Genomic DNA, 21,238 nt, shown 5'->3' with positions numbered 1-21,238 from the left:
TCCAGTGAAACTAAATGGATCTCGCTGTACAGCGCACACGTGGAGGAGAGGAGTGGGTGGGCAGAACCCAGAATGACGGCATCATACAATGACGGGCATCCAGGGAAATTAGAAAATAGACACGCTGGCAAAAGAAACAACAAGGAAAGAGCATGTTGAAGTCCAAATTAAATGATCAAAAACAGAAGGCAAGAGTTTGGGTGTGGAAAAAGATCATGCAAAAATGTCAGCAGCAGCGGGATAATGATATCAAAGGGAGACACCTGTACGTGACATGCAAACTATGATAGGTATGGAAAGTAAAAAGAGAAATAAAAAGAAGGTGCAAGTCAAAATAAATAGCCTACGGATTGGACATTGCAAGCTAAACGAAACTTTTCATGGAAAACACCCGAGAGGACTATGGGACGCAAGTCAGGAGTCATCTTTATATCATGTAAAAAATATATACAAGAAAGGCAAGCGTTCAAGAATCAGCTACGGGAAACAGGTATAGTTGAAAATAATGAATAAATATCGAAATAATGATCAAGGACGGATATATTGTTAAATTGTCTAATGAGGACTGGACTGGAAGGACGCATTTGAAACAGCAGATGGCAGTAATGCAACACTATGAATGCCAACTTCCATTAAACTCCAACGAAGAAGAAAAATAAGAAATAACTGCGCATGCGCAGTTAACAAAGTCCGCGTTTTGATGCTCCCATGGTGTTGCTTCTGGAAATGATTGTAGTTCGCGTGGAACAATAACAGTTTTTTTTAAAGTTTTAACACGATTACAACACCATGCCGATCTCTTGCTCAGCTATTGATTGCTCAAACCGGTTTGCCAAAGGGTCAGAGATCAGATTTTACAGGTAAGTTAACTCAACGAAGATAACACGATTTTTTGACACGCTTGATCTTTGTGTAAAGCTTCACTGTTTACATGTGCATGCTGTAAATCCAGATAGAGGTTTTACAGTTAACACATGACTCGGCGTAAGTGTAAAATACCTAAAATACTACTTTCTATCTTGAGGCAGCACAATCTATACGCTTATTGTGGCGCGTTGTGTTTGTCTGTGCTCCTCTTTTTACTTTCAATATACATAACGTTAGTCTTTCAGAGATGTCAGCAGAAATTGATATTATGATGTCATAACATAATTAACTAGCTTGTGTTATGTTGCCATAAAAAAGGACTTGTACCAGCTGATTATGATAGGTCCGCTTTTTAAATCTCGGTGATTTGCACAGCTTGCTAAGCATCAGAAGCCTTGGTAAACTGTATTGGGAGCAACAGTAACCAATGGAGTTGCAGCCACCGTTTCTTTCTCTCTCTTCAGGTTTCCAATCAGCAAGCCTCAGCTAGCCGAGCAATGGGTACGAAACCTTGGGAGAAAGAATTTCGTTCCCACTCAGAACTCCTGTTTGTGCTCGGAGCATTTCCAGACCGACTGCTTCCGTGACTATAATGGAAAGCTGTTTCTCAGAGAGGATGCTGTGCCAACTATTTTCGCAAGCTCTGGAGGAGATGGCACAAAGGTGTGTTTCTTTTGCATTTAGTAGAGTTATTCTTGTAATCCAGTTCAACAACATCAATGTAACTTCTTCAGCAGTGCCAATCCACTCATTGTTTTATTCACTGTGTATTTCTCACAGATTGAATTACGGAAAAACAGAGGAGGCTTAGTGGCAAAGGATGCAAATGATGCCAGTCGGTTTGGTTCACTTTCTGATAAAGACCGAGCCAAACTATTCTCAAAAGACCGAAGACAGCCTATAAGAGACTCTAGCATTAAGGTAACACATGAACCACTGAATATGCAATTACTAACACTGGATAATGTATTGGAAAAAAAAGAGGCAGATTTGATGATTTTCAAACCATTCCAGACATGTAGTTTGTTTAAGGAAAACCAAGTCTGCATAAATCTTTTTTTTTTTTTTAAATAGTATAGATGTATAGATGAAGCTGTATAGATTGTATAGATGAAGCTGTAGCATTTATTATTATTATTATTATATTTGCAATGTAAGACTAGACTAAACCTTTCTGGTCATTACTTAAGAGCTTATGTTATAGTAGTTTTTTTCTGGCATTTTTAAAATGATTAATAAAATGGAATTCTCAATTAATTCTTCATTCAAAATTATAGTAGTCAGTTTCTGCCATGGAATAAAATAAATACAAACTGAAATGCTGAGTTCTCACAATTCCGTTTTCTTTATAAATTCTGAATTTACATCTCGCTCTTCAAATTTTTTTTCAACCTGTTTACTGCTCTCAATTCACTTGTTTTTTTTTTTTTTCGCCACTGTATTTTCGTACTATAAGTCGCACCTGAGTATAAGTCGCATCAGTCCGAAAAATACGTCATGATGAAGAATAAAAACATATATAAGTCGCACTGGACTATAAGTCGGATTTTAGAACCATGAACCAAGACAAAACATTACCGTCTACAGCCGCGAGAGGGTGCTCCTTGTTTTCAGTGGTAGACTTCAGGACCACTGAGCAGCATAGAGCACCCTCTCGCGGCTGGAGACGCTAATGTTTTCTCTTGGTTCATGTCAAATTAATTTTGAAAAGTCGAACATGACTATAAGTCGCAGGACCATCCAATTTATGAAAAAAATCGACTTATAGTCCGGAAAATACGGTGTGTATATAATAAAGGTAATTTGACTTCTCTCACAATTCAGCCTTTTGTTATCAAAAGTTTAAGGTGTATATCTTGCAATTGAGAAAAGTTAACTAAAGTCACAATTACCATGTTTTTTTTTTTTTTTTGTGTATCAAAAAAACTAAATAATTTAGAAAAATTAAGAATTTGTGTTTTTTGAGAAACTCTGAAATGTGGTTGGCCACAAGGTTGTCAAAGCATTGCTTTCTAAAATAATTGGTGCCATTTTAAAAAGGATCAGCTATAGTTCAGCTGACTACTTTTTCTTTAGTCAATCAGCTGTTTTTGTTTCTTCTTTGTTATAGAGCAGAGGTGTGAATGACCGGAGACGTGCAGGGAAGGTCTCTCTAGGTGACAGGTATATGTCTTTCTAGATTCTCAAACTCATGAACACATCACCTCAGCCATAATAAAGATTAGCATATAAATCACGATTGCAGTTAATTAAATTCCAGTTGTATTCAGAGTGTTTGATGGTGTCTTTTAAACATTGGAGAAGAAAAAAAATAAAACTTACCCCATTTTTTGCCATCTTTCTTGTCCCTGCAGACAGACCATGTCTCTCAAGAGTAAAGTGTATGACAGCAAAGGTCTGTTGATCTCCTGTGGAAGGGATCTGTGCGACTGTCTGGATGTGGACTGCATGGGTTGCTTTTACCCCTGTCCCGAGTGTGGATCGCGGAAGTGTGGAGTGGAGTGCCGATGTGACCGGAAATGGTTGTATGAGCAAGTGGAGGTAGAGGGAGGAGAGATCATTCGCAACAAGTTTGCAAATTAGCTATGACACTACTTCTACTTCTGAGCAAAAAGACCGTCACAGGCTTGGTACATGGACATTGCAGAAGTACCTGCTTCATTTGCTATATTGTTTATTTTTTAATGTAAAAGTTTAATGTTGTCTTGTGTTTTTGCTGCTGTCACAGCTGTGTTCATTTTTGTATTCTTTCCAGGATTTCCACTACTTTGTTGTAATGCTGTACCTCTTTCCCCCCCTCTAAATTTTTCACACTTCCAAAAATAAAATCTTACTATAAGGAGAATGCATGGTGCGGATTCATAGGGTTTACAAATATGATCTTTTAAACTCATTTAAAAATATTTGGGAATATTTCTCTCTTATCCGAATCACTCCGTCTACACTTTATTTTGTTTAAAACACCAAGCATAATATGTAGCCATTTTATTATTTAATTTGTTTTGAAGTAAAACAAATACACATTTTTAGCTCTTTGATATACTCCGTAAACCGACTGTGATGATATCCAGAAACCTGTTGGTTTACTGCAGGGCACTTTGGTGTTTGTTTGGTGATATCATATATTAGATATTGTCTAAGATGTTTTTCTAATTGACCCATTTGTCTCAGCCTGCACATTCAGCGCGCTCCACCTCGTGTTGCAGTGCTAGGAGCCAGGAATGTCAAGATGAAGAACAATCTGTCATAGGCCCAGTTTGCCTTGTAGCTCCACAACAATAAGAATGTACAAACAGCAAGAAAGTTGACTTGAAGCAGGGATAATGTATTGCAAAAGCGCTCAAATGAGGCAGATTTTGATGATTTACAAAACATCCCCATCTAGACAGGCAGTTCATCTAGGGAAAACTGCCTGGGTGAAGCTTTTTGCTGTGCAAATAACTGGCAGTGCAATTTTAAAGATGAAGCACTGATATACTTGTTTAAATATTACAATACTTGCAACGTAAGGGGAGAGTAAACCTTTTATCGCCATAACTTGAGGCCTTGAGGTATAGTAGGGATTTTTTGAGTTTAAAATCAATTAGTCAAGTGAAATTTAGACTAATCCTTAAAATATTGAAAAGTGCTTGCAGTGTAGTGTCTCTTGTTTTTATCATCTGTTCCTCTTTATTACCATACATGTGATGTGCCCTAACCCATTTCTCTATTTATATGTAAGACATTACCCCTTTTTCCGAAAACTCTTTGATATTCATGCTGATTCACTACTAATTTGATTATGTAAATGTAGGATGGTTTCAATGAGTTTGCTCAGCGTATCGGAGAAAGCATCCTCACAGAGAGAGATTTTTACAGTTGGTCTCAGAAGGACAATTATAAGCTCTGGTAAAAACGCACCAATTTCACAAGCAAAATTAACGTGTCTGTGTGTGTAAGCGCTTGGGAACAGATGGTTTATCACAGGAAATGAGTTCTGTTTACGCTATGTGAGAGCTGTTTTAATGGAGCAGTTTGTGCCTGACTGAGATTATTGATATCAGAGCGCACAGAAGATTCCAGAAACACAACGGGATGAAACAGCACCTCACGGATGACCTGTCAGGAGCTTTGAGCCAAAGCATCTTTAATACAGATTTAAAAATTCATTAGATTTAGCCTTCAATGGGTTCTTGCAGTATGTTATATTTATTGATGCTTGCAAATAATATTAAAATGTTATATATTTTGTTTCATTCCATTATGCAATTTACATAGTATTATGAAATATTCAGAACTGTACAAAAGGCTTTCAAAGTTGCAGATGGGGTGTTTAGTTTCCTTGTCTAATGTGCATTGCAGCCGAGTGTCTGCTGGCTGAGGACTCCACAGTCTGTGATGTCAGAGTTACACTTGCTGCATTCACAGCTGAGGGCCACTGGGTAAGTGAAAATGGAGTCAGCCCTGGCAGGGCAGCCTTTGAACTCATAGGTCTCGTACGTCCATTCTCTGAAGTTACAGGTGTTCTGGTAAGACAGCATCAGTGGGCTACGGTAAACACTTTCCTGCCAAACAATAAATAGAATGCATTTTAGTTCCGCTTTATCTGGTGCAAGAGGAAGAATGAATGTTGTATAAATAAATAAAAAAGGTCTGCATATATACTATATAGAGAAAGAGACAGAGAGAGAGACATAACACAGACATACGGTAGATCATTTAATGTTGTTAAAACAGTCTCTTATGCTTAGTAAGGCTACATTTATTTAATAGAAAAAAACAGTAATATTGTGTAATATTACACTTTAAAAAAATAGTTGGCTATTTTACCATATTTTACCATATTACCATATTTAAAGTGTGATTTATTCCTGGGACGACAGAGCTGAAAATTTAGTATCAGATCATCCTTCAGAAATCATTCGAATTTGCTGATTTGGTGCACAAGAAACATTTCAATGTTGAAAACATTTGTGGCATTTAATGTTTTTTTTTTTTTTTTGGGAAAGTGTGACAATATACAAAGTTTGGGGTAAGAATTAAAAAAAAATAATAATAAAAGAATAGCCTACTTTTATCCAGCAAGGATGCATTCAGTTACAGAAAAAACAATTATGTTACAAATACATGTCTATTTTAAATAAATATCGTTGTTTTGAATTTTTTTTTATTCATCAAAGTATCCCGTATCAACAAAAATATTACACACACACAAAAAGGATGGATCATGTGACACTGAAGACTGGAGTAGTAACAGCTGAAAATGTATATATATATATATATATATATATATATATATATATATATATATATATATATATATATATATATCAATTCACATATATGTCATATGTGCACAAATCCTTTTAAAAGCAAGGTGATAAGAATAATACTTAATCCTACCTGTGTTTTGCAAAGCCCGGCACAGGCAGTGGTGTCAATTGTGATGCAGCTGCCACATTCCTCACTTTCCACGGTGATGGAGATATTGGTGAGCCGACAGCTGGACCTGCATTCCGATCCTGACATCATTAGCGCCGGCAACAGAATCACCATAACAACGAAGCGCATCCTCATCTGGGAATCAATGCGAAAGTGTGCAGCTAATCTAATAGAGGTACTGCAGTGGATAAATTATTAGCGTTGCATTTTGTTTCCATCTTGAGCTTTACTACTTAATTATTATTTTTAATTATTAAATTTTTTTAATATAAAGAAAATCACTATTGAAAGTACAATCTAACTCACAAAGCCTGGACATAAACAAACAGCTGGCTAATTTATTATTAATTGAGCAACTAAGATGAATCAATTTAAATTTGGTTTAGGAAAAGCAACTATCAAACACATTGAAACTGAAGACAAATTACTAATATACAGTTCATGCTAATATCAATATAATTGCTAAAATACTAATATATAGTTCATGTCAGTCCTACCTGCTGGAGTTTCGCTGAGACAAAATCCTTTCAGCTCAGTTTATGTGGACACTTATACCCTCCTGTCAGACGTGACGCCCACATCTAGTTGAGAGCAGCCATGTCTTATCATACTACTGCGTTTGCTTTTGTGGAGGTGGCACAAATCCCCAAAAGCCCTGTGGCCATGGCATTCAGTCTGGAAGAGGCTTAGACAGAACAGGATCCATGTAAAGGCCACCACTGATGTTTTCAAGGTCAGTGTTCTGCAGCACAATTCCTGGATTGAAAATCACTGGAACAACAGCTTGTCATCTCTAAGAGATCCACACACGGTTGCTTTAACAATTTATTCCTGGAGGATATATATATATTTAATAGAAATCCATAAAATTTTAATCTCCACAGCATCAGTTCAGTTTTTACCTGGCGAACTTTTGAAACAGTCATAACAGATGGAAGTGATGTTTTTGTTTGCTTTAACCACTCTATCTATTGATATTTGAAAATTATATTGGGATTGAGATGCTCATTTGAAATGTGTAATGGATAATTTGATGCATTAAATTGATAAAGGATGCAATAAATTGATCAAACGTGACAGGTTGTTCAAATGTCTTTGACAGATCATAGACATTTAGAATTTTAGATTTAAAATACCTTTTCATTTAAGAAATATCTGTTTCAAATGAAAGCTGTTCTTTTACAATTTATATTATTTATATTATTATTCTTTTAAATAATACTGAAAATCATGTATTATGATTTTGACAAGAATATTAAGTGGCAAAGCAGTTTGTTTTTCTGTTCAACTGTTTTTCAAATGTTGATGACAATAATAATCATTATTATTAGCAACTGATCACCAAATCAGCATATTAAAATAACTTCTGAAGAATCGTGTGACACTGAAGACTGGGTTGATGGCTGCTGCTTTGCCATCAACAGCAGCATTTATTTTAAACTAAAATCTCATAAATTAAAAATAATATCGTTGCTCTTTTGTTGATTGCTTCCATTGTCCTCATTTGTAAGCTGCTTTGGATAAAAGCATCTGCTAAATGGCTATATGTAAAAATATAAAAAACCCTCAAATTCAAAATGTTTACTGTCACTTTTGATCTGTCTAATGCACCCTTCACCAATTTAATGCATGAAATCACCCATTACTCTTTTCAAAGCTTGTGAGCATTTCAATCTCCATTTCATTTTCAAATACGAATGACAAAAGATATATCTAGTGGTTTGCATAAAGACGTATTTCAAACATAAAATCTTCTGAACATTTTATATACAGCATATAGTCTTTGAAACTGTCCTCTGCAAAATAACTATTCTAGCATTCACTCTATTTGGCAGCAGGCCTAGTCATTAATGCCTTGACCGTTCTCTATTTTAAAGTTTAAAGTGCCCTGGATTTTCATTTTGATTCTGTTCATTGTCTTTAACAGATCTCAGTCTGGCTCTACGGCTTTTCATCTCCAGCTCAACCTTGACAAAACAAAGCTCTTTTATCTTTCAGCCGCCCCCAGTCTCTTTCCATCGCTTTTGAAGGTTGTACAGTCATTGACTCCTGATGTGTCCACATCTTGGAAATTGTCCAAGATGACCCACTGACCTTCATCAATCATGCTGCGACAAGTGCCCTATCCGAATAAAGCTTTTTAATGTAGAGAAAATCTGTCTTTTCACTCCCATCAGTGCATCCAAAATGCTTCTGTCTGACTCTGTATATCCAGTAATTCTCACATTTACTCAGGTCTCAATGTACCTCTCACTGCTGCTCAGTCATATTCAGCTCATTCCTGGAATACAATGCAGTCAGCACCATTATTGGAATAACTATAAGCCATTATCCAGTCGCACACCCACAACCTTCACACTACATTCAGAATCTTTACTCCCTACACATATAAAGCAGCCATACTGTGTGCTTGCACACAATGACTAAATGTTGTCTTGTGAAATACTGCCCCCTTTTATTTTGTATAGTGCCAGCTGCAGATCCAATACAGAATAGACAGTAAGCATAGAAAAAAAAGCATAAGCCAAGTCCAAAACAAGCTACTTAGGTGGGGTATTTGAATAATAAAACAACAAGCAAGAAGTCAATTTGTCAAGATAGTAAAGGTTGGTCAATGCACACTATTTTAACAAGAGAAAAAGACAATGTCTGCTGCATAACTAATGAGCTGGATCAAACAGCACAATCATCCTGATAGCACACACACATTTCCCCCCTACAACAGAATATGTCAGACATGAGTTTTTGTTGAGCGTTTCTCTGTCTTGCGAAAAAAAATATTTGTTTTCCAGGTGATAAATATAAAGGATTTGTTGCTTAAAAACAGTGCTGCTGATGAAACTGCTTTTCTAAAGCTATCTGTTGTAACATAGAGAGCAATGAGAAACAGGCAGGTGGCTAGTGGGAGTTATCATTTGCATTTTGCTAGCATACAAACATCATATGAGTTTAAAGCATTAGCAACCTCTTCTGAGTTTAAAATTTAGTTGAATTAATATATATATATATATATATACATATATATATATATATATATATATATATATATATACACACATTTACAGTGCCACTGTTTCCTGTATGATTTAATGCTAATGACAATACACTCACATATGATCATATTCTAGATAAAATAAGATAATTTGTCCCATATTACCATTGTTCTAAAGCCAAACTAAACTGATATAAAATATTAGATGCAACTTATTTCAATAAGATGACAGCTTCTTTTTTAACATAATAAATGTGTGTGTTATATTTTACAACAAAATAAATTGAAAACTGTGATGAATCCTGTGCCTCCTTGTGTTTAGAAAGAACACCAGTTATTGCAAATTCTAATAAATGTCTTATTTAATTTACAGTAGTTACATCAATATTTAAACTTTGACATCTCAAAGATAAATGTTTTAAATATTTCATTTTCTCCTCAAGTTTTCAGCAGATCCAACTGAAAACTCCCCACGCCCCCCCCCCCCCCCCCCCCAAAAAAGGAGTTGAATCTTTTATTTATGTTCTTTGCATAAACACTAGCTTGTTTAATGGAGCAAGGAAGAATGAAGTGCACAGCTCTCACAAAACAATCACATTCATCTTTTTTTATGTTGTGTTTACATTCTTAACTTTTTCCAAACGGTGGCTATACATAAGCAGGCCGTGACAGAAAGTGTATGAGGCTTTTTGACAGAGCCACACACCGGCTGCTTAGCGTGTGCAGCTCGTGCTCTGCAGCAGTCCCCCGGGTAGGCAGTTGCGATGAACTGGATGTCAACAGATGCATAAGGGGCTGTCGAAGTTTGAGAACTGCAGCAGCACACCGGTGCGCGCCTGCCACGACCACAGGGGGGCGATCGAGGTCTTTCCGCGTTGCGCAAACGTGCCTCTCGCGGCGGAGCGCAGCTCCCCAATAACACGAGCACAATGGTCAACGGGCGAGACTGAGCGGCAGACAGATGCGCGCTGCGCATACTTACCTAAGGCTATTTCACATGGCATCCTAAAACTTTGATACATCTCGATTCTGACGCTGCTCGTGTGATTTATGGAGCCACGCAGCATGCTCTCGGTGGCAGCACCTGCTTTTTGGTGAGTGCGAGTCCAGGCTTAATGCAGCGGTGCATGCTTTTTGGGGAGGGGGAGATGGGCAGGTGATGAGAGATCCTGTTGAATAAAGACCCGACGGCGAGCCGTGACCAAAACTGTCATCCTTCGAATGTGATCACACCTGACTGCTGAGGTGTCATGTTCTGCGTTTGGCAACGTCGAGGAATATCTGAGCGCGATGGAAATCTGCACAAACCTGGGATGTACATCCTCAGCCGTCTCTACCTTGTTGTATTGAGGGTGGAAGCTGAGAAGACATCCTCATATGATTTCCTACGTAAGTGGCTCGAGATAAAGGAACGTGGAGTGCATGAGAGGGCTGATAAATTGCGTGCGACGACTGTTTATAATTAATTGTCAAGAGATTTTGGATCAGTAATATCACGCGCAGTATCCTGTTTCCATTCTTGTCTGGCCTGTTACAATAACGATGTGCCACAGTAGTATTGTTATTAATATTATTATCAATATGTAGCTTAGGATGTCTTTGTTAATGATGACTTTTTCCAAATGTTCTGCTCATGTTGGTGTAGATAGGCTCCATCACAGTCTGCTTGGGCTACATTTCGATAAGCAGTTTGCATTCTACAACACGTTTTTCTTTTCTTTGCAGCTGTTGCTGGTGTCAAGCGGATTCAGTGATTCATTCATAGCCACCGAAGGGGCAGAGGACGGAGCAAACCTACACCCCACCCCTCCCTCGCAGCGAAGATGGGAACCAGTGATTTCATATGGGAATAAAGTCTCTTCCGAGCACCTCAGATAACGGAGCTCTCCTCCTGCATTCGGTTTCCTTTTGGATAACACATGCGCGCGCCGCGCACATGGATTCTAGAACTGTTGGACACCTTTTTTTCTCATTATGATGACGATTATGATGATGATGTCACCAGAAGCACGTCGCTTCGCCACAGTTGTAAAGTCCAATCACAATAAGTAAAAGTGCACTGAAAGAGCTTAAAGCACTTCCGAAGGCAGCGGACCTGCAGTGCCAGTGAACTGCATTTATGAACTTGAGGCCGTCTTTAGCTCAAGCTCGTTCTTCAGCCCGTTGACCATCATTCTGAACGCTTTATAGTTTGAGAAGATGGAGTTTGCTATGGTCGGCGCGGACAGCGGGGGCTGCAACACCCACCTGCCCTATGGATATGCCCAGGCACGCGTCAGGGAGAGAGAGCGCGAGCGGGAGCGGCAGTCTCGCGCAGCGGCGGTAGCCGAAGCCGGAACGGTCGGAGAGGGAGGTGGGTCCAGCGGCCATCCCCACAACCATCCGCATCAGAGTCGCACCGCCTCTTCAACGAATACCAACAACAGTAGCGCCGGGACCGCCTCGCGCCCCTCCTCCTCCTCCTCCTCCTCCCAACAGTCGCAACAGCAACAGCAGCAGCAGCAACACCACGAGCCGCTACAGCAACTTCTCCGAGAGCGAAAAAAGCAACGAAGCGTCGCGCGCTGGAGACGGAACCGCGCGGCACTCGGCGGGGATCTACGCCAGTCAGAGTTGGCGCTCCTAGGATCCGAGGAGGACATCATGATCGAGGAGGAGGAGGCGGAGGGCGAGGAGGAAGAGGAGGACAGGGGAAGCAAGAGATCGACTTTTGTCTATAACATGGATTATGAAGAGGAGACGGTTTCGTTAACAGACAGGCGTCCTCAGTCCGGCTACGAAAATGTTTACAACGAATATGGCTGCTGCGAGAGAGTTGTCATCAACGTGTCAGGCTTGAAGTTTGAGACCCAGCTGAAGACACTCGCGCAGTTCCCAGACACGCTCCTGGGCGACCCTGAGAAGCGAATCAGGTACTTCGACCCTCTGCGTAACGAATACTTCTTCGACAGGAATCGACCGAGCTTTGATGCCATTCTGTACTTCTATCAGTCCGGGGGGCGCTTGAAGAGACCCGTCAACGTGCCATTTGACATCTTTTCCGAGGAGGTCAAGTTCTATGAACTCGGGGAAGAGGCGATGCTCAAGTTTCGCGAGGATGAGGGCTTCGTGAAGGAGGAGGAGAAGCCGCTGCCCGAGGACGAGTTCAAACGCCAGATCTGGCTGCTCTTCGAGTATCCGGAGAGTTCAAGTCCAGCCAGAGGGATCGCGGTCGTGTCAGTGCTGGTCATCGTCATATCCATCGTCATCTTTTGTTTGGAGACATTGCCAGAATTCAGGGACGACAAAGAATTCCTCAGCCCAGGTAAAAACTCCACGCAGGCGGACAATGGATTTACGCCGTTCAACGACCCATTTTTCATCGTTGAGACGGTGTGCATCATTTGGTTCTCGTTTGAGATCATTGTGCGCTTCTTCGCGAGCCCCAGTAAAACAGCTTTCTTTAAAAACGCGATGAACTCCATAGATATCGTCTCTATTTTGCCTTACTTCATAACTCTCGGCACAGACCTCGCACAGCAGCAAGGCAACGGGCAACATGCAATGAGTTTCGCGATCCTGAGGATAATACGACTCGTCCGCGTGTTCAGGATCTTCAAACTGTCTCGGCACTCGAAAGGTCTCCAGATCCTGGGGCACACTTTGCGCGCGAGCATGCGAGAGCTGGCGCTGCTCATCTTCTTCCTCGTCATCGGCGTCATCCTGTTCTCCAGCGCGGTGTACTTCGCGGAGGCGGACGAGCCCTCGTCTCAGTTCACCAGCATCCCAGACGCGTTCTGGTGGGCTGTAGTGACCATGACCACGGTGGGCTACGGGGACATGAAGCCCATCACGGTCGGGGGCAAAATCGTGGGCTCGTTGTGCGCCATCGCTGGTGTCCTGACCATTGCGCTTCCAGTCCCTGTCATCGTGTCCAACTTTAACTATTTCTACCACCGGGAGACTGATAACGAGGACCAGGCGCCCGTTGTGGAACAGCCCCCGCCGGGCTGCCCGTACTTTCCGGATTTCCTGAGAAAATTCAAAGGTTCCCCATCGGGGTCGTCTTTGGGTGACAAGGCGGCAGAGTACATGGAGATGGAGGAAGGAGTGACAGAATCTCTGTGTGGGGCAGACACGCAAAGCCCGAGTAGAGGGAACGGTACTGACTTAGGCGGAAAAAACAGTTCACAATCACGAACCCTACAGACAGATGTATGATTATGGACGAACGATAACCGCCTCGGGAGGTTTTCATAAAGATGACTGCACAAATGAATCAGTTAACAGCACACATGCACAACTTGAATACATATAGGCTATCCAGTACGCACGTGCGCAACACAAGGAGACGCTCTCTCTCTCTCTCTCTCTCTCTCTCTCACACACACACACACACACACATATACATGCATACACGCACTCATCAAGTTCTGGACCTGAGCTGAAACATTTTTGCAATGTGGCTACTTTTGTAGTGAAACATACCCTGTAATCACGTGACAGGCAACGCAAAAACCACCAGCTTTACGTGACGTGGAGGTGTCTCTATCTGCCCACGACTCCCGGTTCATTAATGAAGGCAACAAAAAGAACTTGCATAGGCACTTTATGAGTTACATTTGTCAGTAATTGTAGGTAAAAGAGGCGAGTTCTTCTTATCTAATGCTATTATGCAATAACGTTTAAATTGTTTGCACTATCATCAGTTATGTTATGGTCTCCCAGTTTAAAGCAGAGGAAAGGACCAGGTAACATTGAGGTAGAGAGGGAGGACACTGAATTGAAAAACAACTCAGTAATCATATTACGACTTGCATTTTGGATTAATTCGAAATACTAGCAAACATATGCTGCAGTCTTCTCTGATGAAAACCAATTCAGCTAATAGTAATGAATTATTTTAACGTATTTGAATTATTATGATTAATTAAAAGGCAGCATACTGCGTAACTTAAGGCAATGTTATCTTAAATCCCATTATGGCAGCAATGTGTCAGTATGGCAGTGTTCAGTATGTTCTACACTCTGGTAAAACTCCTTTTAGCACACACCCTGTGTAGTTATTTGTGCTTTGTCCACAGTGACTGAAGAGTCATTTATTGTCAGTCCCTTTTGTGAGTATTGGAAAACAAATCAGTCATGTTAGTTTTTGTTCATTAGCACAATATTTGAAACAAACAGCATAATTCATCCATCATGAGGATTCAGTCTTTCTAAGCATCACAGTCACATTATGGCATACAGAGGCCAAAATAACCGGTTCGCATTGTCTCACAAAGTAAACACCTTGTACAACAGAGTCAGCGACACCATGGCTTGAAGGATCCGTTTGGCCACAGTTTTCAAGTTGCTGTCATGGGAGTATATTTCAAGGGAATGCTTCATGCAACTATTTGTCTTCATCCCTTTACCAAATGACACTGCATCCCTTTATAAAAATGCTGGCGGAAATGTACAGCATGGAAGGGAACATGAACTTGGTGGACTTCATGCACAGCGAATTCTCATCCTTTTGGAGTGCAGGATGACCACTGAGCATGTGCAGTGCTTGCGGAAGCCAGGTAAGCCATTTCTGCATTAAGTTTTCTCATTCACACAATTATCATGTTGTCATCATACTCTCAGTTTAGTAACACAGCATCCAGGTGTTTACATATCTGTGTGAATCTAATAGTTGTCTGTTAAGGCTAGGAACAGGTGCTCCACGTGATCTCAGCATGCATGAGATTTCAACTCTCATTTTTTCTCGTTTTATAATAATGTGTCAACAATGACTTGAATTGCTTAGCAACAAGGGGCTTATTGTCAAAGAGACGACTAACTGTGCTGTGTTCCCTTGGAATCCAGAAATCCTCATTGCTCATTAAGTGTTCCGAGCTTCATTCTCTGATGTCATAATAGCTGTTACTGTTTTTTGTAGACATGATAATTACAATTTAATCTCCAGTAAATGATATTTTGTCTTTAATAAGACATACTCTTAGAACACGCTACAGGGAGATAACTGTGGCCTCCCTCGCCATGCTCATCTCTCACAACACGATTACTTGGCCAATGTGTACTTGTGTAAAATATGCACACTTGATATTAGATTATCATAAGTGCCTTCTGTGTCATGTCAGTCTAGTGCCTTGTGGGCTTGTTACAAGAAAAATGGCTGTGTAGGTTGATGAAAACGTAACCGACAACTGGCATTTATCAGCTGTTAATGCTGTCAACTCTATAAACTACGCTCACTATGTACAGTGTCCTTTTTGAGGAGTGATCCTCTTACAGGTTGTAGTAGATGCACTACTGATAACAGGTTATACAATGACATTCAATTACAGGCAAACTGCTCTGCCTTTAAGTAAAAATTAAAATTAAAATAAGCATATTATTACTGTCTTAATTATTTTATCCATATAGTTCAAAGAGTTTTAGGTCTTGTTATGAACAGTTCATTGTTAAGAAGTCAGTCTTCACAATCTTCATCACATTTCATGATCCAAATGTAATAACTTCCCCTTGCTTGCTTTTCTTTCCTGATGTCACTTAATCTGCACAGAAAATCTGATCATTTTAAACAATAGTCTAATACTTAAACCAGGGAACTCATTTAACAAGCTCATATTTGTTAAAAATCCACATCTAGTAAAACGTTTCTAGAAATCAGGTTCTTTTCTACATTTTATTGGTAAATGTCCAGCGTCGCTTGGAAATGCATCATATTAGGGATTTAAAATGGGTTGTGACCATTCATTTATGTTGGCTTCAATATTCAGTATTTAAACATTCTCTATGCTAAAGTCTATCTATCTAGGCAAGTAAACCGTTAAAAGATCTGATAGATAATTCGGTGCAAAACCATGCAAGGCCTTATATGTAAGCACAAGAATTTTGAAATCAACACGAAACCTCACAGGGAGCCAGTGTAGGGATTCCAAATTTGGAGTGATGTGCTCTCTAATTCTGGTCCCTGTCAGGATTCGAGCAGCTGAATTTTGGACATACTGCAGTTTATTTAGGGTGGTTTTTGAAATACCTGCAAGCAAAGCATTGCAGTAATCGATGTGTGAGAAGACAAATTTGTTGATCAGTTTATCGGCCACAATAAAGGAGAGCATGGGGTGAATTCATGCAATATTTCTGAGATTTAAAAAAATGGCATTTTAACAGTGTTTTGAACAGGGGGTCAAATGCTAAATGAACATCAAATATCCCGCCCAGGAAGCAACAGCTGGATAATCAGCCGGTTTTGAGTGAATGTACTCAATGAACTTTTCACTTTTATATGGTCTATCTGACTTACATTTTTCACACAAATGCTTTTTGATACATATCTCATGTTTTTGTTTACAATGTTAAGGTAATATATTGGCTGCCCCATTAATATAGTTACAAAAATAAGAAGTGGTAGTGGGTAGTCTTTGCACAAATCTTTGTTTACTGTCGAAATCTGAAATAATATTCAGTGTAAATAAAAATATATTGATGGTTCTTAAACATGCAGTACTTTTGCACATATATGCGTCGAACCCCATATTCATGATAACCCAGGCTATTAAGCACTCATTTACAGGTTAATGTTGCATAGCCTGTGGAGAGGTGTTGCACTAGCTCTGTGTCTTCATTTTCTGCTGTAGATCATAATGAATTGCACCAATACTTCACAGCACTAATTATTTGCTGTGCTGAACATTTTTAAAACGTTTGGTTTTGGCTGTGAAGTATGGCTGTGGCCCGTCTTGAGCTCTTTTAAGTTTCTCTGGGCTTGAAGGTTGTTGTTAATAATCATTGCGTCCAAAAGATGAATCTGCTTCAGCTTCAGAGGATATTTTCTGAAAACAATCTGTTGTGCTGCAGTCCAGGCATTCGTTAAATGGATACCAAACTAAAAGTTGGCTTCTTTCTCAGACTTTATTATTTGGCATCCTTCTCTCAATCTGTCTTTCCCTTTTCTTTCTCGGTCCCTTCGGTTTGCCTCTTTATCTACAAGGCAGAAGCCTATCCCTCCACTTGTGGCAGCCTCCTTCACTTCTTGTAAAATAACTTACAGAATCACAGCGATGAAAAACAGAATGTAATTCCTGTGAGATCAGTGGACTGTTCAGTTCACAATGCATGTTATTTGTTTAAAGTGTAGGTCCATGTGTGTGCGCTCGCTTGTCTGCGAGAGTGTAATAAATCAATAAAACCCTTCAACCACATCACCTTCATAAATATCAGGCTCAATGCCACAGTAAATGGATATTAAACTAGATTTCCTGATATCAATCACCCATGACTACGAAAGACATTTTGCCATATTGATAGATCAGTGTAACAGCACTCATTCCCACAACACTGACTCTCTGTAAATATCAAAACTGGCATTTGAGCAGTGTGGAGAGCCAGAATAATGTGGCTTTAGTCCAACCGAAAGCAATCAGCGTTACTCCACTCAGGGCATTAATTAGCTGCCGACGTGCATGTGTGTAGTATGACACAGACGTGTAGCTGTACTTGGCTTGATCACCATACCCACACTTACATTGGGGCTTAGTGGATAATGGGAAAATAAACAGCACTATAGATTAGAAACTGAGTTGTCAAGGCAGATTTTTCACTCCATAATATTCTCATCTTCTCTCAGTAGAAACAACAGTGTTGCATGTGTTGAATCAGTTGGGCAGAAAAACGCTAGCTAGTTAGCCTTATGTGACCTTAAAATTAGCAATTTTATTTCTGCTAAGTGCTGTCCTCTAAACCGCTGTTAGTGTCAAGTGCATTGTGTGGCCCCAAGCACAGGTGGTGTGATGCAGATGACAAATTGTTCTATGTAGCAATGTTTAACTTCTTCATGACACAGAGGTACATGTTCCTGCCCAGAGGGGTTCAAACTGGATTTTTAGGATCATAGGGCTTGCTAGTGTCAGTGTACAGAGAGGTCTGTGTTTGGATGCGTCCCTCAGCTTAGAAAAAGTTCAGTAAGAGGGTGAGTGATGTACAGTTTAAAAGGAAGAAAACCTCTTTGTATTTATGTTGGTTTTGAAATATATCAAAACCTTTTTTTTTAAGCTTCAGTTTAATTAGGCATTTGAGCAGTGTGGAGAGCCAGAATAATGTGGCTTTAGTCCAACCGAAAGCAAAACCTTTTTTTTAAGCTTCAGTTTAATTACTCATGTGATGCAAACATCAAGTAAAATATGATGTGAGTGTACACATCTTAATCATTATTTCAAACAAGGTTTTAAAATATATTTATCAAGTTATGTACATTGCATTTTGTTGTGTGTGTGTGTGTGTGTGCTCTTGTTTTTGTGACATATCAGGACTCAACTCTGTATAATGACATGGGTATGACACAGGTATTACAAGGAGAGGGTGACTTATGAGTACATAACCCATGTCCCCATTTTTCAAAATGCTTATAAATCATACAGAATGAGTTTTTTTGAAAAAGTAAAAATGTTTCCTGTGAGGGTTAGGGTTAGGTGTAGGGCTGGTTTAGGGCCATATACAGTTTTTACAGTATAAAAACCATTACACCCATGGGATGTCCCCATTCCCCACTTTTCACAAAAAAAATAAAACGTGTGTGTGTTGCAACACATGACATTTTACAACCTGAACTAAACTTGCCTCACAATGCAAAGGTCAAATCATCTGATATTTTAAGAAACTTATTGACCTTGACACACTATAAGGCCGAGGGTCTGCTGGGGTTCGCTCTATTATATCGTTTCCTATTTTATGTTTTTTCCCCAGCACATTAGTTGCACCACATGACTCGATCAGCACAGTTGTTTTTACCCCTATATTTCTGACTTTTTAAGGGTAAAAAAAATCAGCCTAACAAAATTAATTAATTAATTTGATTACAGAAATAAAACCGTTCTAATCATAGAATATATGTATTCAAGTCTCTGCACATGAAAATTGCATTGTAATGTGCTTTTTAAATAAATTATTTGATAGGACAGAAAATAAGTTACACTTCTTTGACCCAAAAGCTGATTCAGTAAAAGATTTAGTGCTTCTAACAGAAGGGTCTTTCACCCTAAAGTCATGTCTGCTGAGGTTTGTACACTCATACACTCATATTTTCCTGGAATACAGACAGAGTGGCTCTGCACCTGGGTGTGTGGAAGAGCGACTTGATGAACAAATCTTCTGCTTATATTCCATGAGTAAGATCAGCTTCTATAGTTGCTCGGTTCTATTGATGTCAGCATATCTCTCCTTGACATGTTTGTTTGTGTGGTTGACTTGTCATGGGCACGAACAAACACACACACACAGACAAAAACACTTCCCTTCGGGGTTTAATAACACTCCCGTAGGGCAGGGCACTGGAGGTCAGGATGTGTGTGTTGCTGAGCAGTTCTGTCTTGTTGGGTTGTATTCCTCTCATCTGATGGCTTATGCCCGGAGGGGTCAGGGTGCATTGTCTGTACTAATAGGACTGACCCCTCTGATGAGAGACCCAAGACGGGACACACGTAATGGGACGCTCTAACAAACTTCACGACCTTAGCGGAGGTCAGCACATCATCACTTTAATCTGCATTCACATACAGCGTGAAGAAGAGCAAGTGAATGAAAAAAGCAATCAAAAGACAATTCCAAAAGCTCCTGAAGCTATTTAGAAAATCATTTTTAGGACAACCTCCTTCGTTAGCGTAGAATGCGAACATGCAATTACTGAAAACATTTCCATTGGAAATGAAACAGGTGTTCCTCTTCAGCTGATCTGCCATTGTATATTGAATTATATGTGTACTATTGTATATGTGCTGTTGGTTATGTGACCGGTCTGGACCTTCACTCTGCATTGTGTTGATAATTTAATGAGACTGGACAACAGAGATTCCTCATTCTGAATGAATAAAAAGGTAAATTCATGGAAAAAATTTTAATCTGTGGCCTTTCTCTACAATTACAGAATTGTACCTTTCCCCAGACGTGCTTACTGCAAACTGTCTTCATATTACAATTTTTAAATGAACTGCATGTGATTAAATCAACAATATTTAAAAAAAATTCTCAATAACATCATTCTCAATATAATTTACAGAAACATGGAAAGAAAACATACCTGAATGACTGTAAAAAAGGATAATTTTAGCCACAAATCTATATCTGGTCTATAAACACTAAAAGAAAATACATCCTTCATGTTACACAATCTCTATTAGTGTTTCAATAAGATTAAACTGTATTAAAAACAAACAAACACATAAATCACAATAAATTATACTTTTTAAATGTATTTTAATTTTTTTTTTTTCTTTTTAGCCAGCGCTCCAGCAGAACTCAGCTTTCCCCAGCCGCGCTTGCCGCCAACTGAAGGAAATCAACCGGAACCTAATTGTTAAAGGGGCCACGTAATTAAAAACGAAAAGTAATTATAACAAATATAAAATAATTGATAATAACAAAGGGAGAGATTTTGTGAGAAATCTATAAATTAATATAACACCTGTTACAATTATCACAGTACTGTGATTGATGGTTACTTGAGTTGTTTTTCATTTGACCGACATATGCTGGAGAACACACTTCAATAATGCTTAACGAATAGGATATGCAATCCAAATTAATTCTGCTCAGGTCTGCTAAATATCTTAAACAGTACAATCTGAATATTGTAAAAGATGCCACTAGAAGTTTTGAAAGACTACATTTGATTTGTTGTCAGTTTTGAGTACGTATAAAACACTGTAATTAACATAAAAAAAACTGTAATGATTGAAGGCAATCCCTAACAAAGACATTTCTAGCACAAGTAGCATCATTATATCATTATATCATCCCAATTGAACTCCACCTGTGCTACAAAGATTTTGGAACAGGAGGGATCTCAGTACGTTATTCTCAATATCTCAGTTTTAATGGACCTGTTCATTATATATATATATATATATATATATATATATATATATATATATATATATATATATATATATATATATATGTAGTTATTAGAGTTGACAGCAAGTCGATTTGTTTCAC

At 39.1% G+C, this 21,238-nt stretch overlaps 3 protein-coding genes across 3 annotated transcripts in view; 2 read left to right on the top strand and 1 right to left on the bottom strand.

Annotated features, from left to right (window-relative positions):
- The first annotated feature begins 140 nt into the window (after positions 1–140).
- On the top strand, positions 141–3,712 carry LOC127961606 (ARL14 effector protein). The gene is made up of 5 exons (XM_052560798.1): positions 141–860; positions 1,332–1,530; positions 1,648–1,788; positions 2,978–3,030; positions 3,222–3,712. The coding sequence occupies exons 1-5, from the start codon at positions 790–792 to the stop codon at positions 3,448–3,450; spliced, it is 693 nt and encodes a 230-aa protein (XP_052416758.1). The 5' UTR covers positions 141–789; the 3' UTR covers positions 3,451–3,712.
- A 1,293-nt stretch (positions 3,713–5,005) lies between these two features.
- On the bottom strand, positions 5,006–9,257 carry fshb (follicle stimulating hormone subunit beta). Its single transcript, XM_052560799.1, has 2 exons — positions 6,250–9,257; positions 5,006–5,411 (listed from the first exon to the last, which is right to left on the bottom strand). The coding sequence occupies exons 1-2, from the start codon at positions 6,421–6,423 to the stop codon at positions 5,193–5,195; spliced, it is 393 nt and encodes a 130-aa protein (XP_052416759.1). The 5' UTR covers positions 6,424–9,257; the 3' UTR covers positions 5,006–5,192.
- A 1,979-nt stretch (positions 9,258–11,236) lies between these two features.
- Positions 11,237–21,238, top strand: part of kcna4 (potassium voltage-gated channel, shaker-related subfamily, member 4) — a 31,055-nt gene continuing 21,053 nt past the window's right edge. The window contains exon 1 of the mRNA XM_052562249.1: positions 11,237–14,823. Coding sequence (XP_052418209.1) covers positions 11,480–13,480 — 2,001 coding nt within the window. The 5' untranslated portion in view covers positions 11,237–11,479 and the 3' untranslated portion in view covers positions 13,481–14,823. The remainder of the gene's footprint in view (positions 14,824–21,238) is intronic.

This window comes from Carassius gibelio, chromosome B7 (genome assembly GCF_023724105.1).
Source record: "Carassius gibelio isolate Cgi1373 ecotype wild population from Czech Republic chromosome B7, carGib1.2-hapl.c, whole genome shotgun sequence".
NCBI classification, from domain to species: domain Eukaryota; kingdom Metazoa; phylum Chordata; class Actinopteri; order Cypriniformes; family Cyprinidae; genus Carassius; species Carassius gibelio.
Note: the sequence above shows the minus strand (reverse complement) of the source record. Positions and strands in the feature narration are given on the sequence as shown.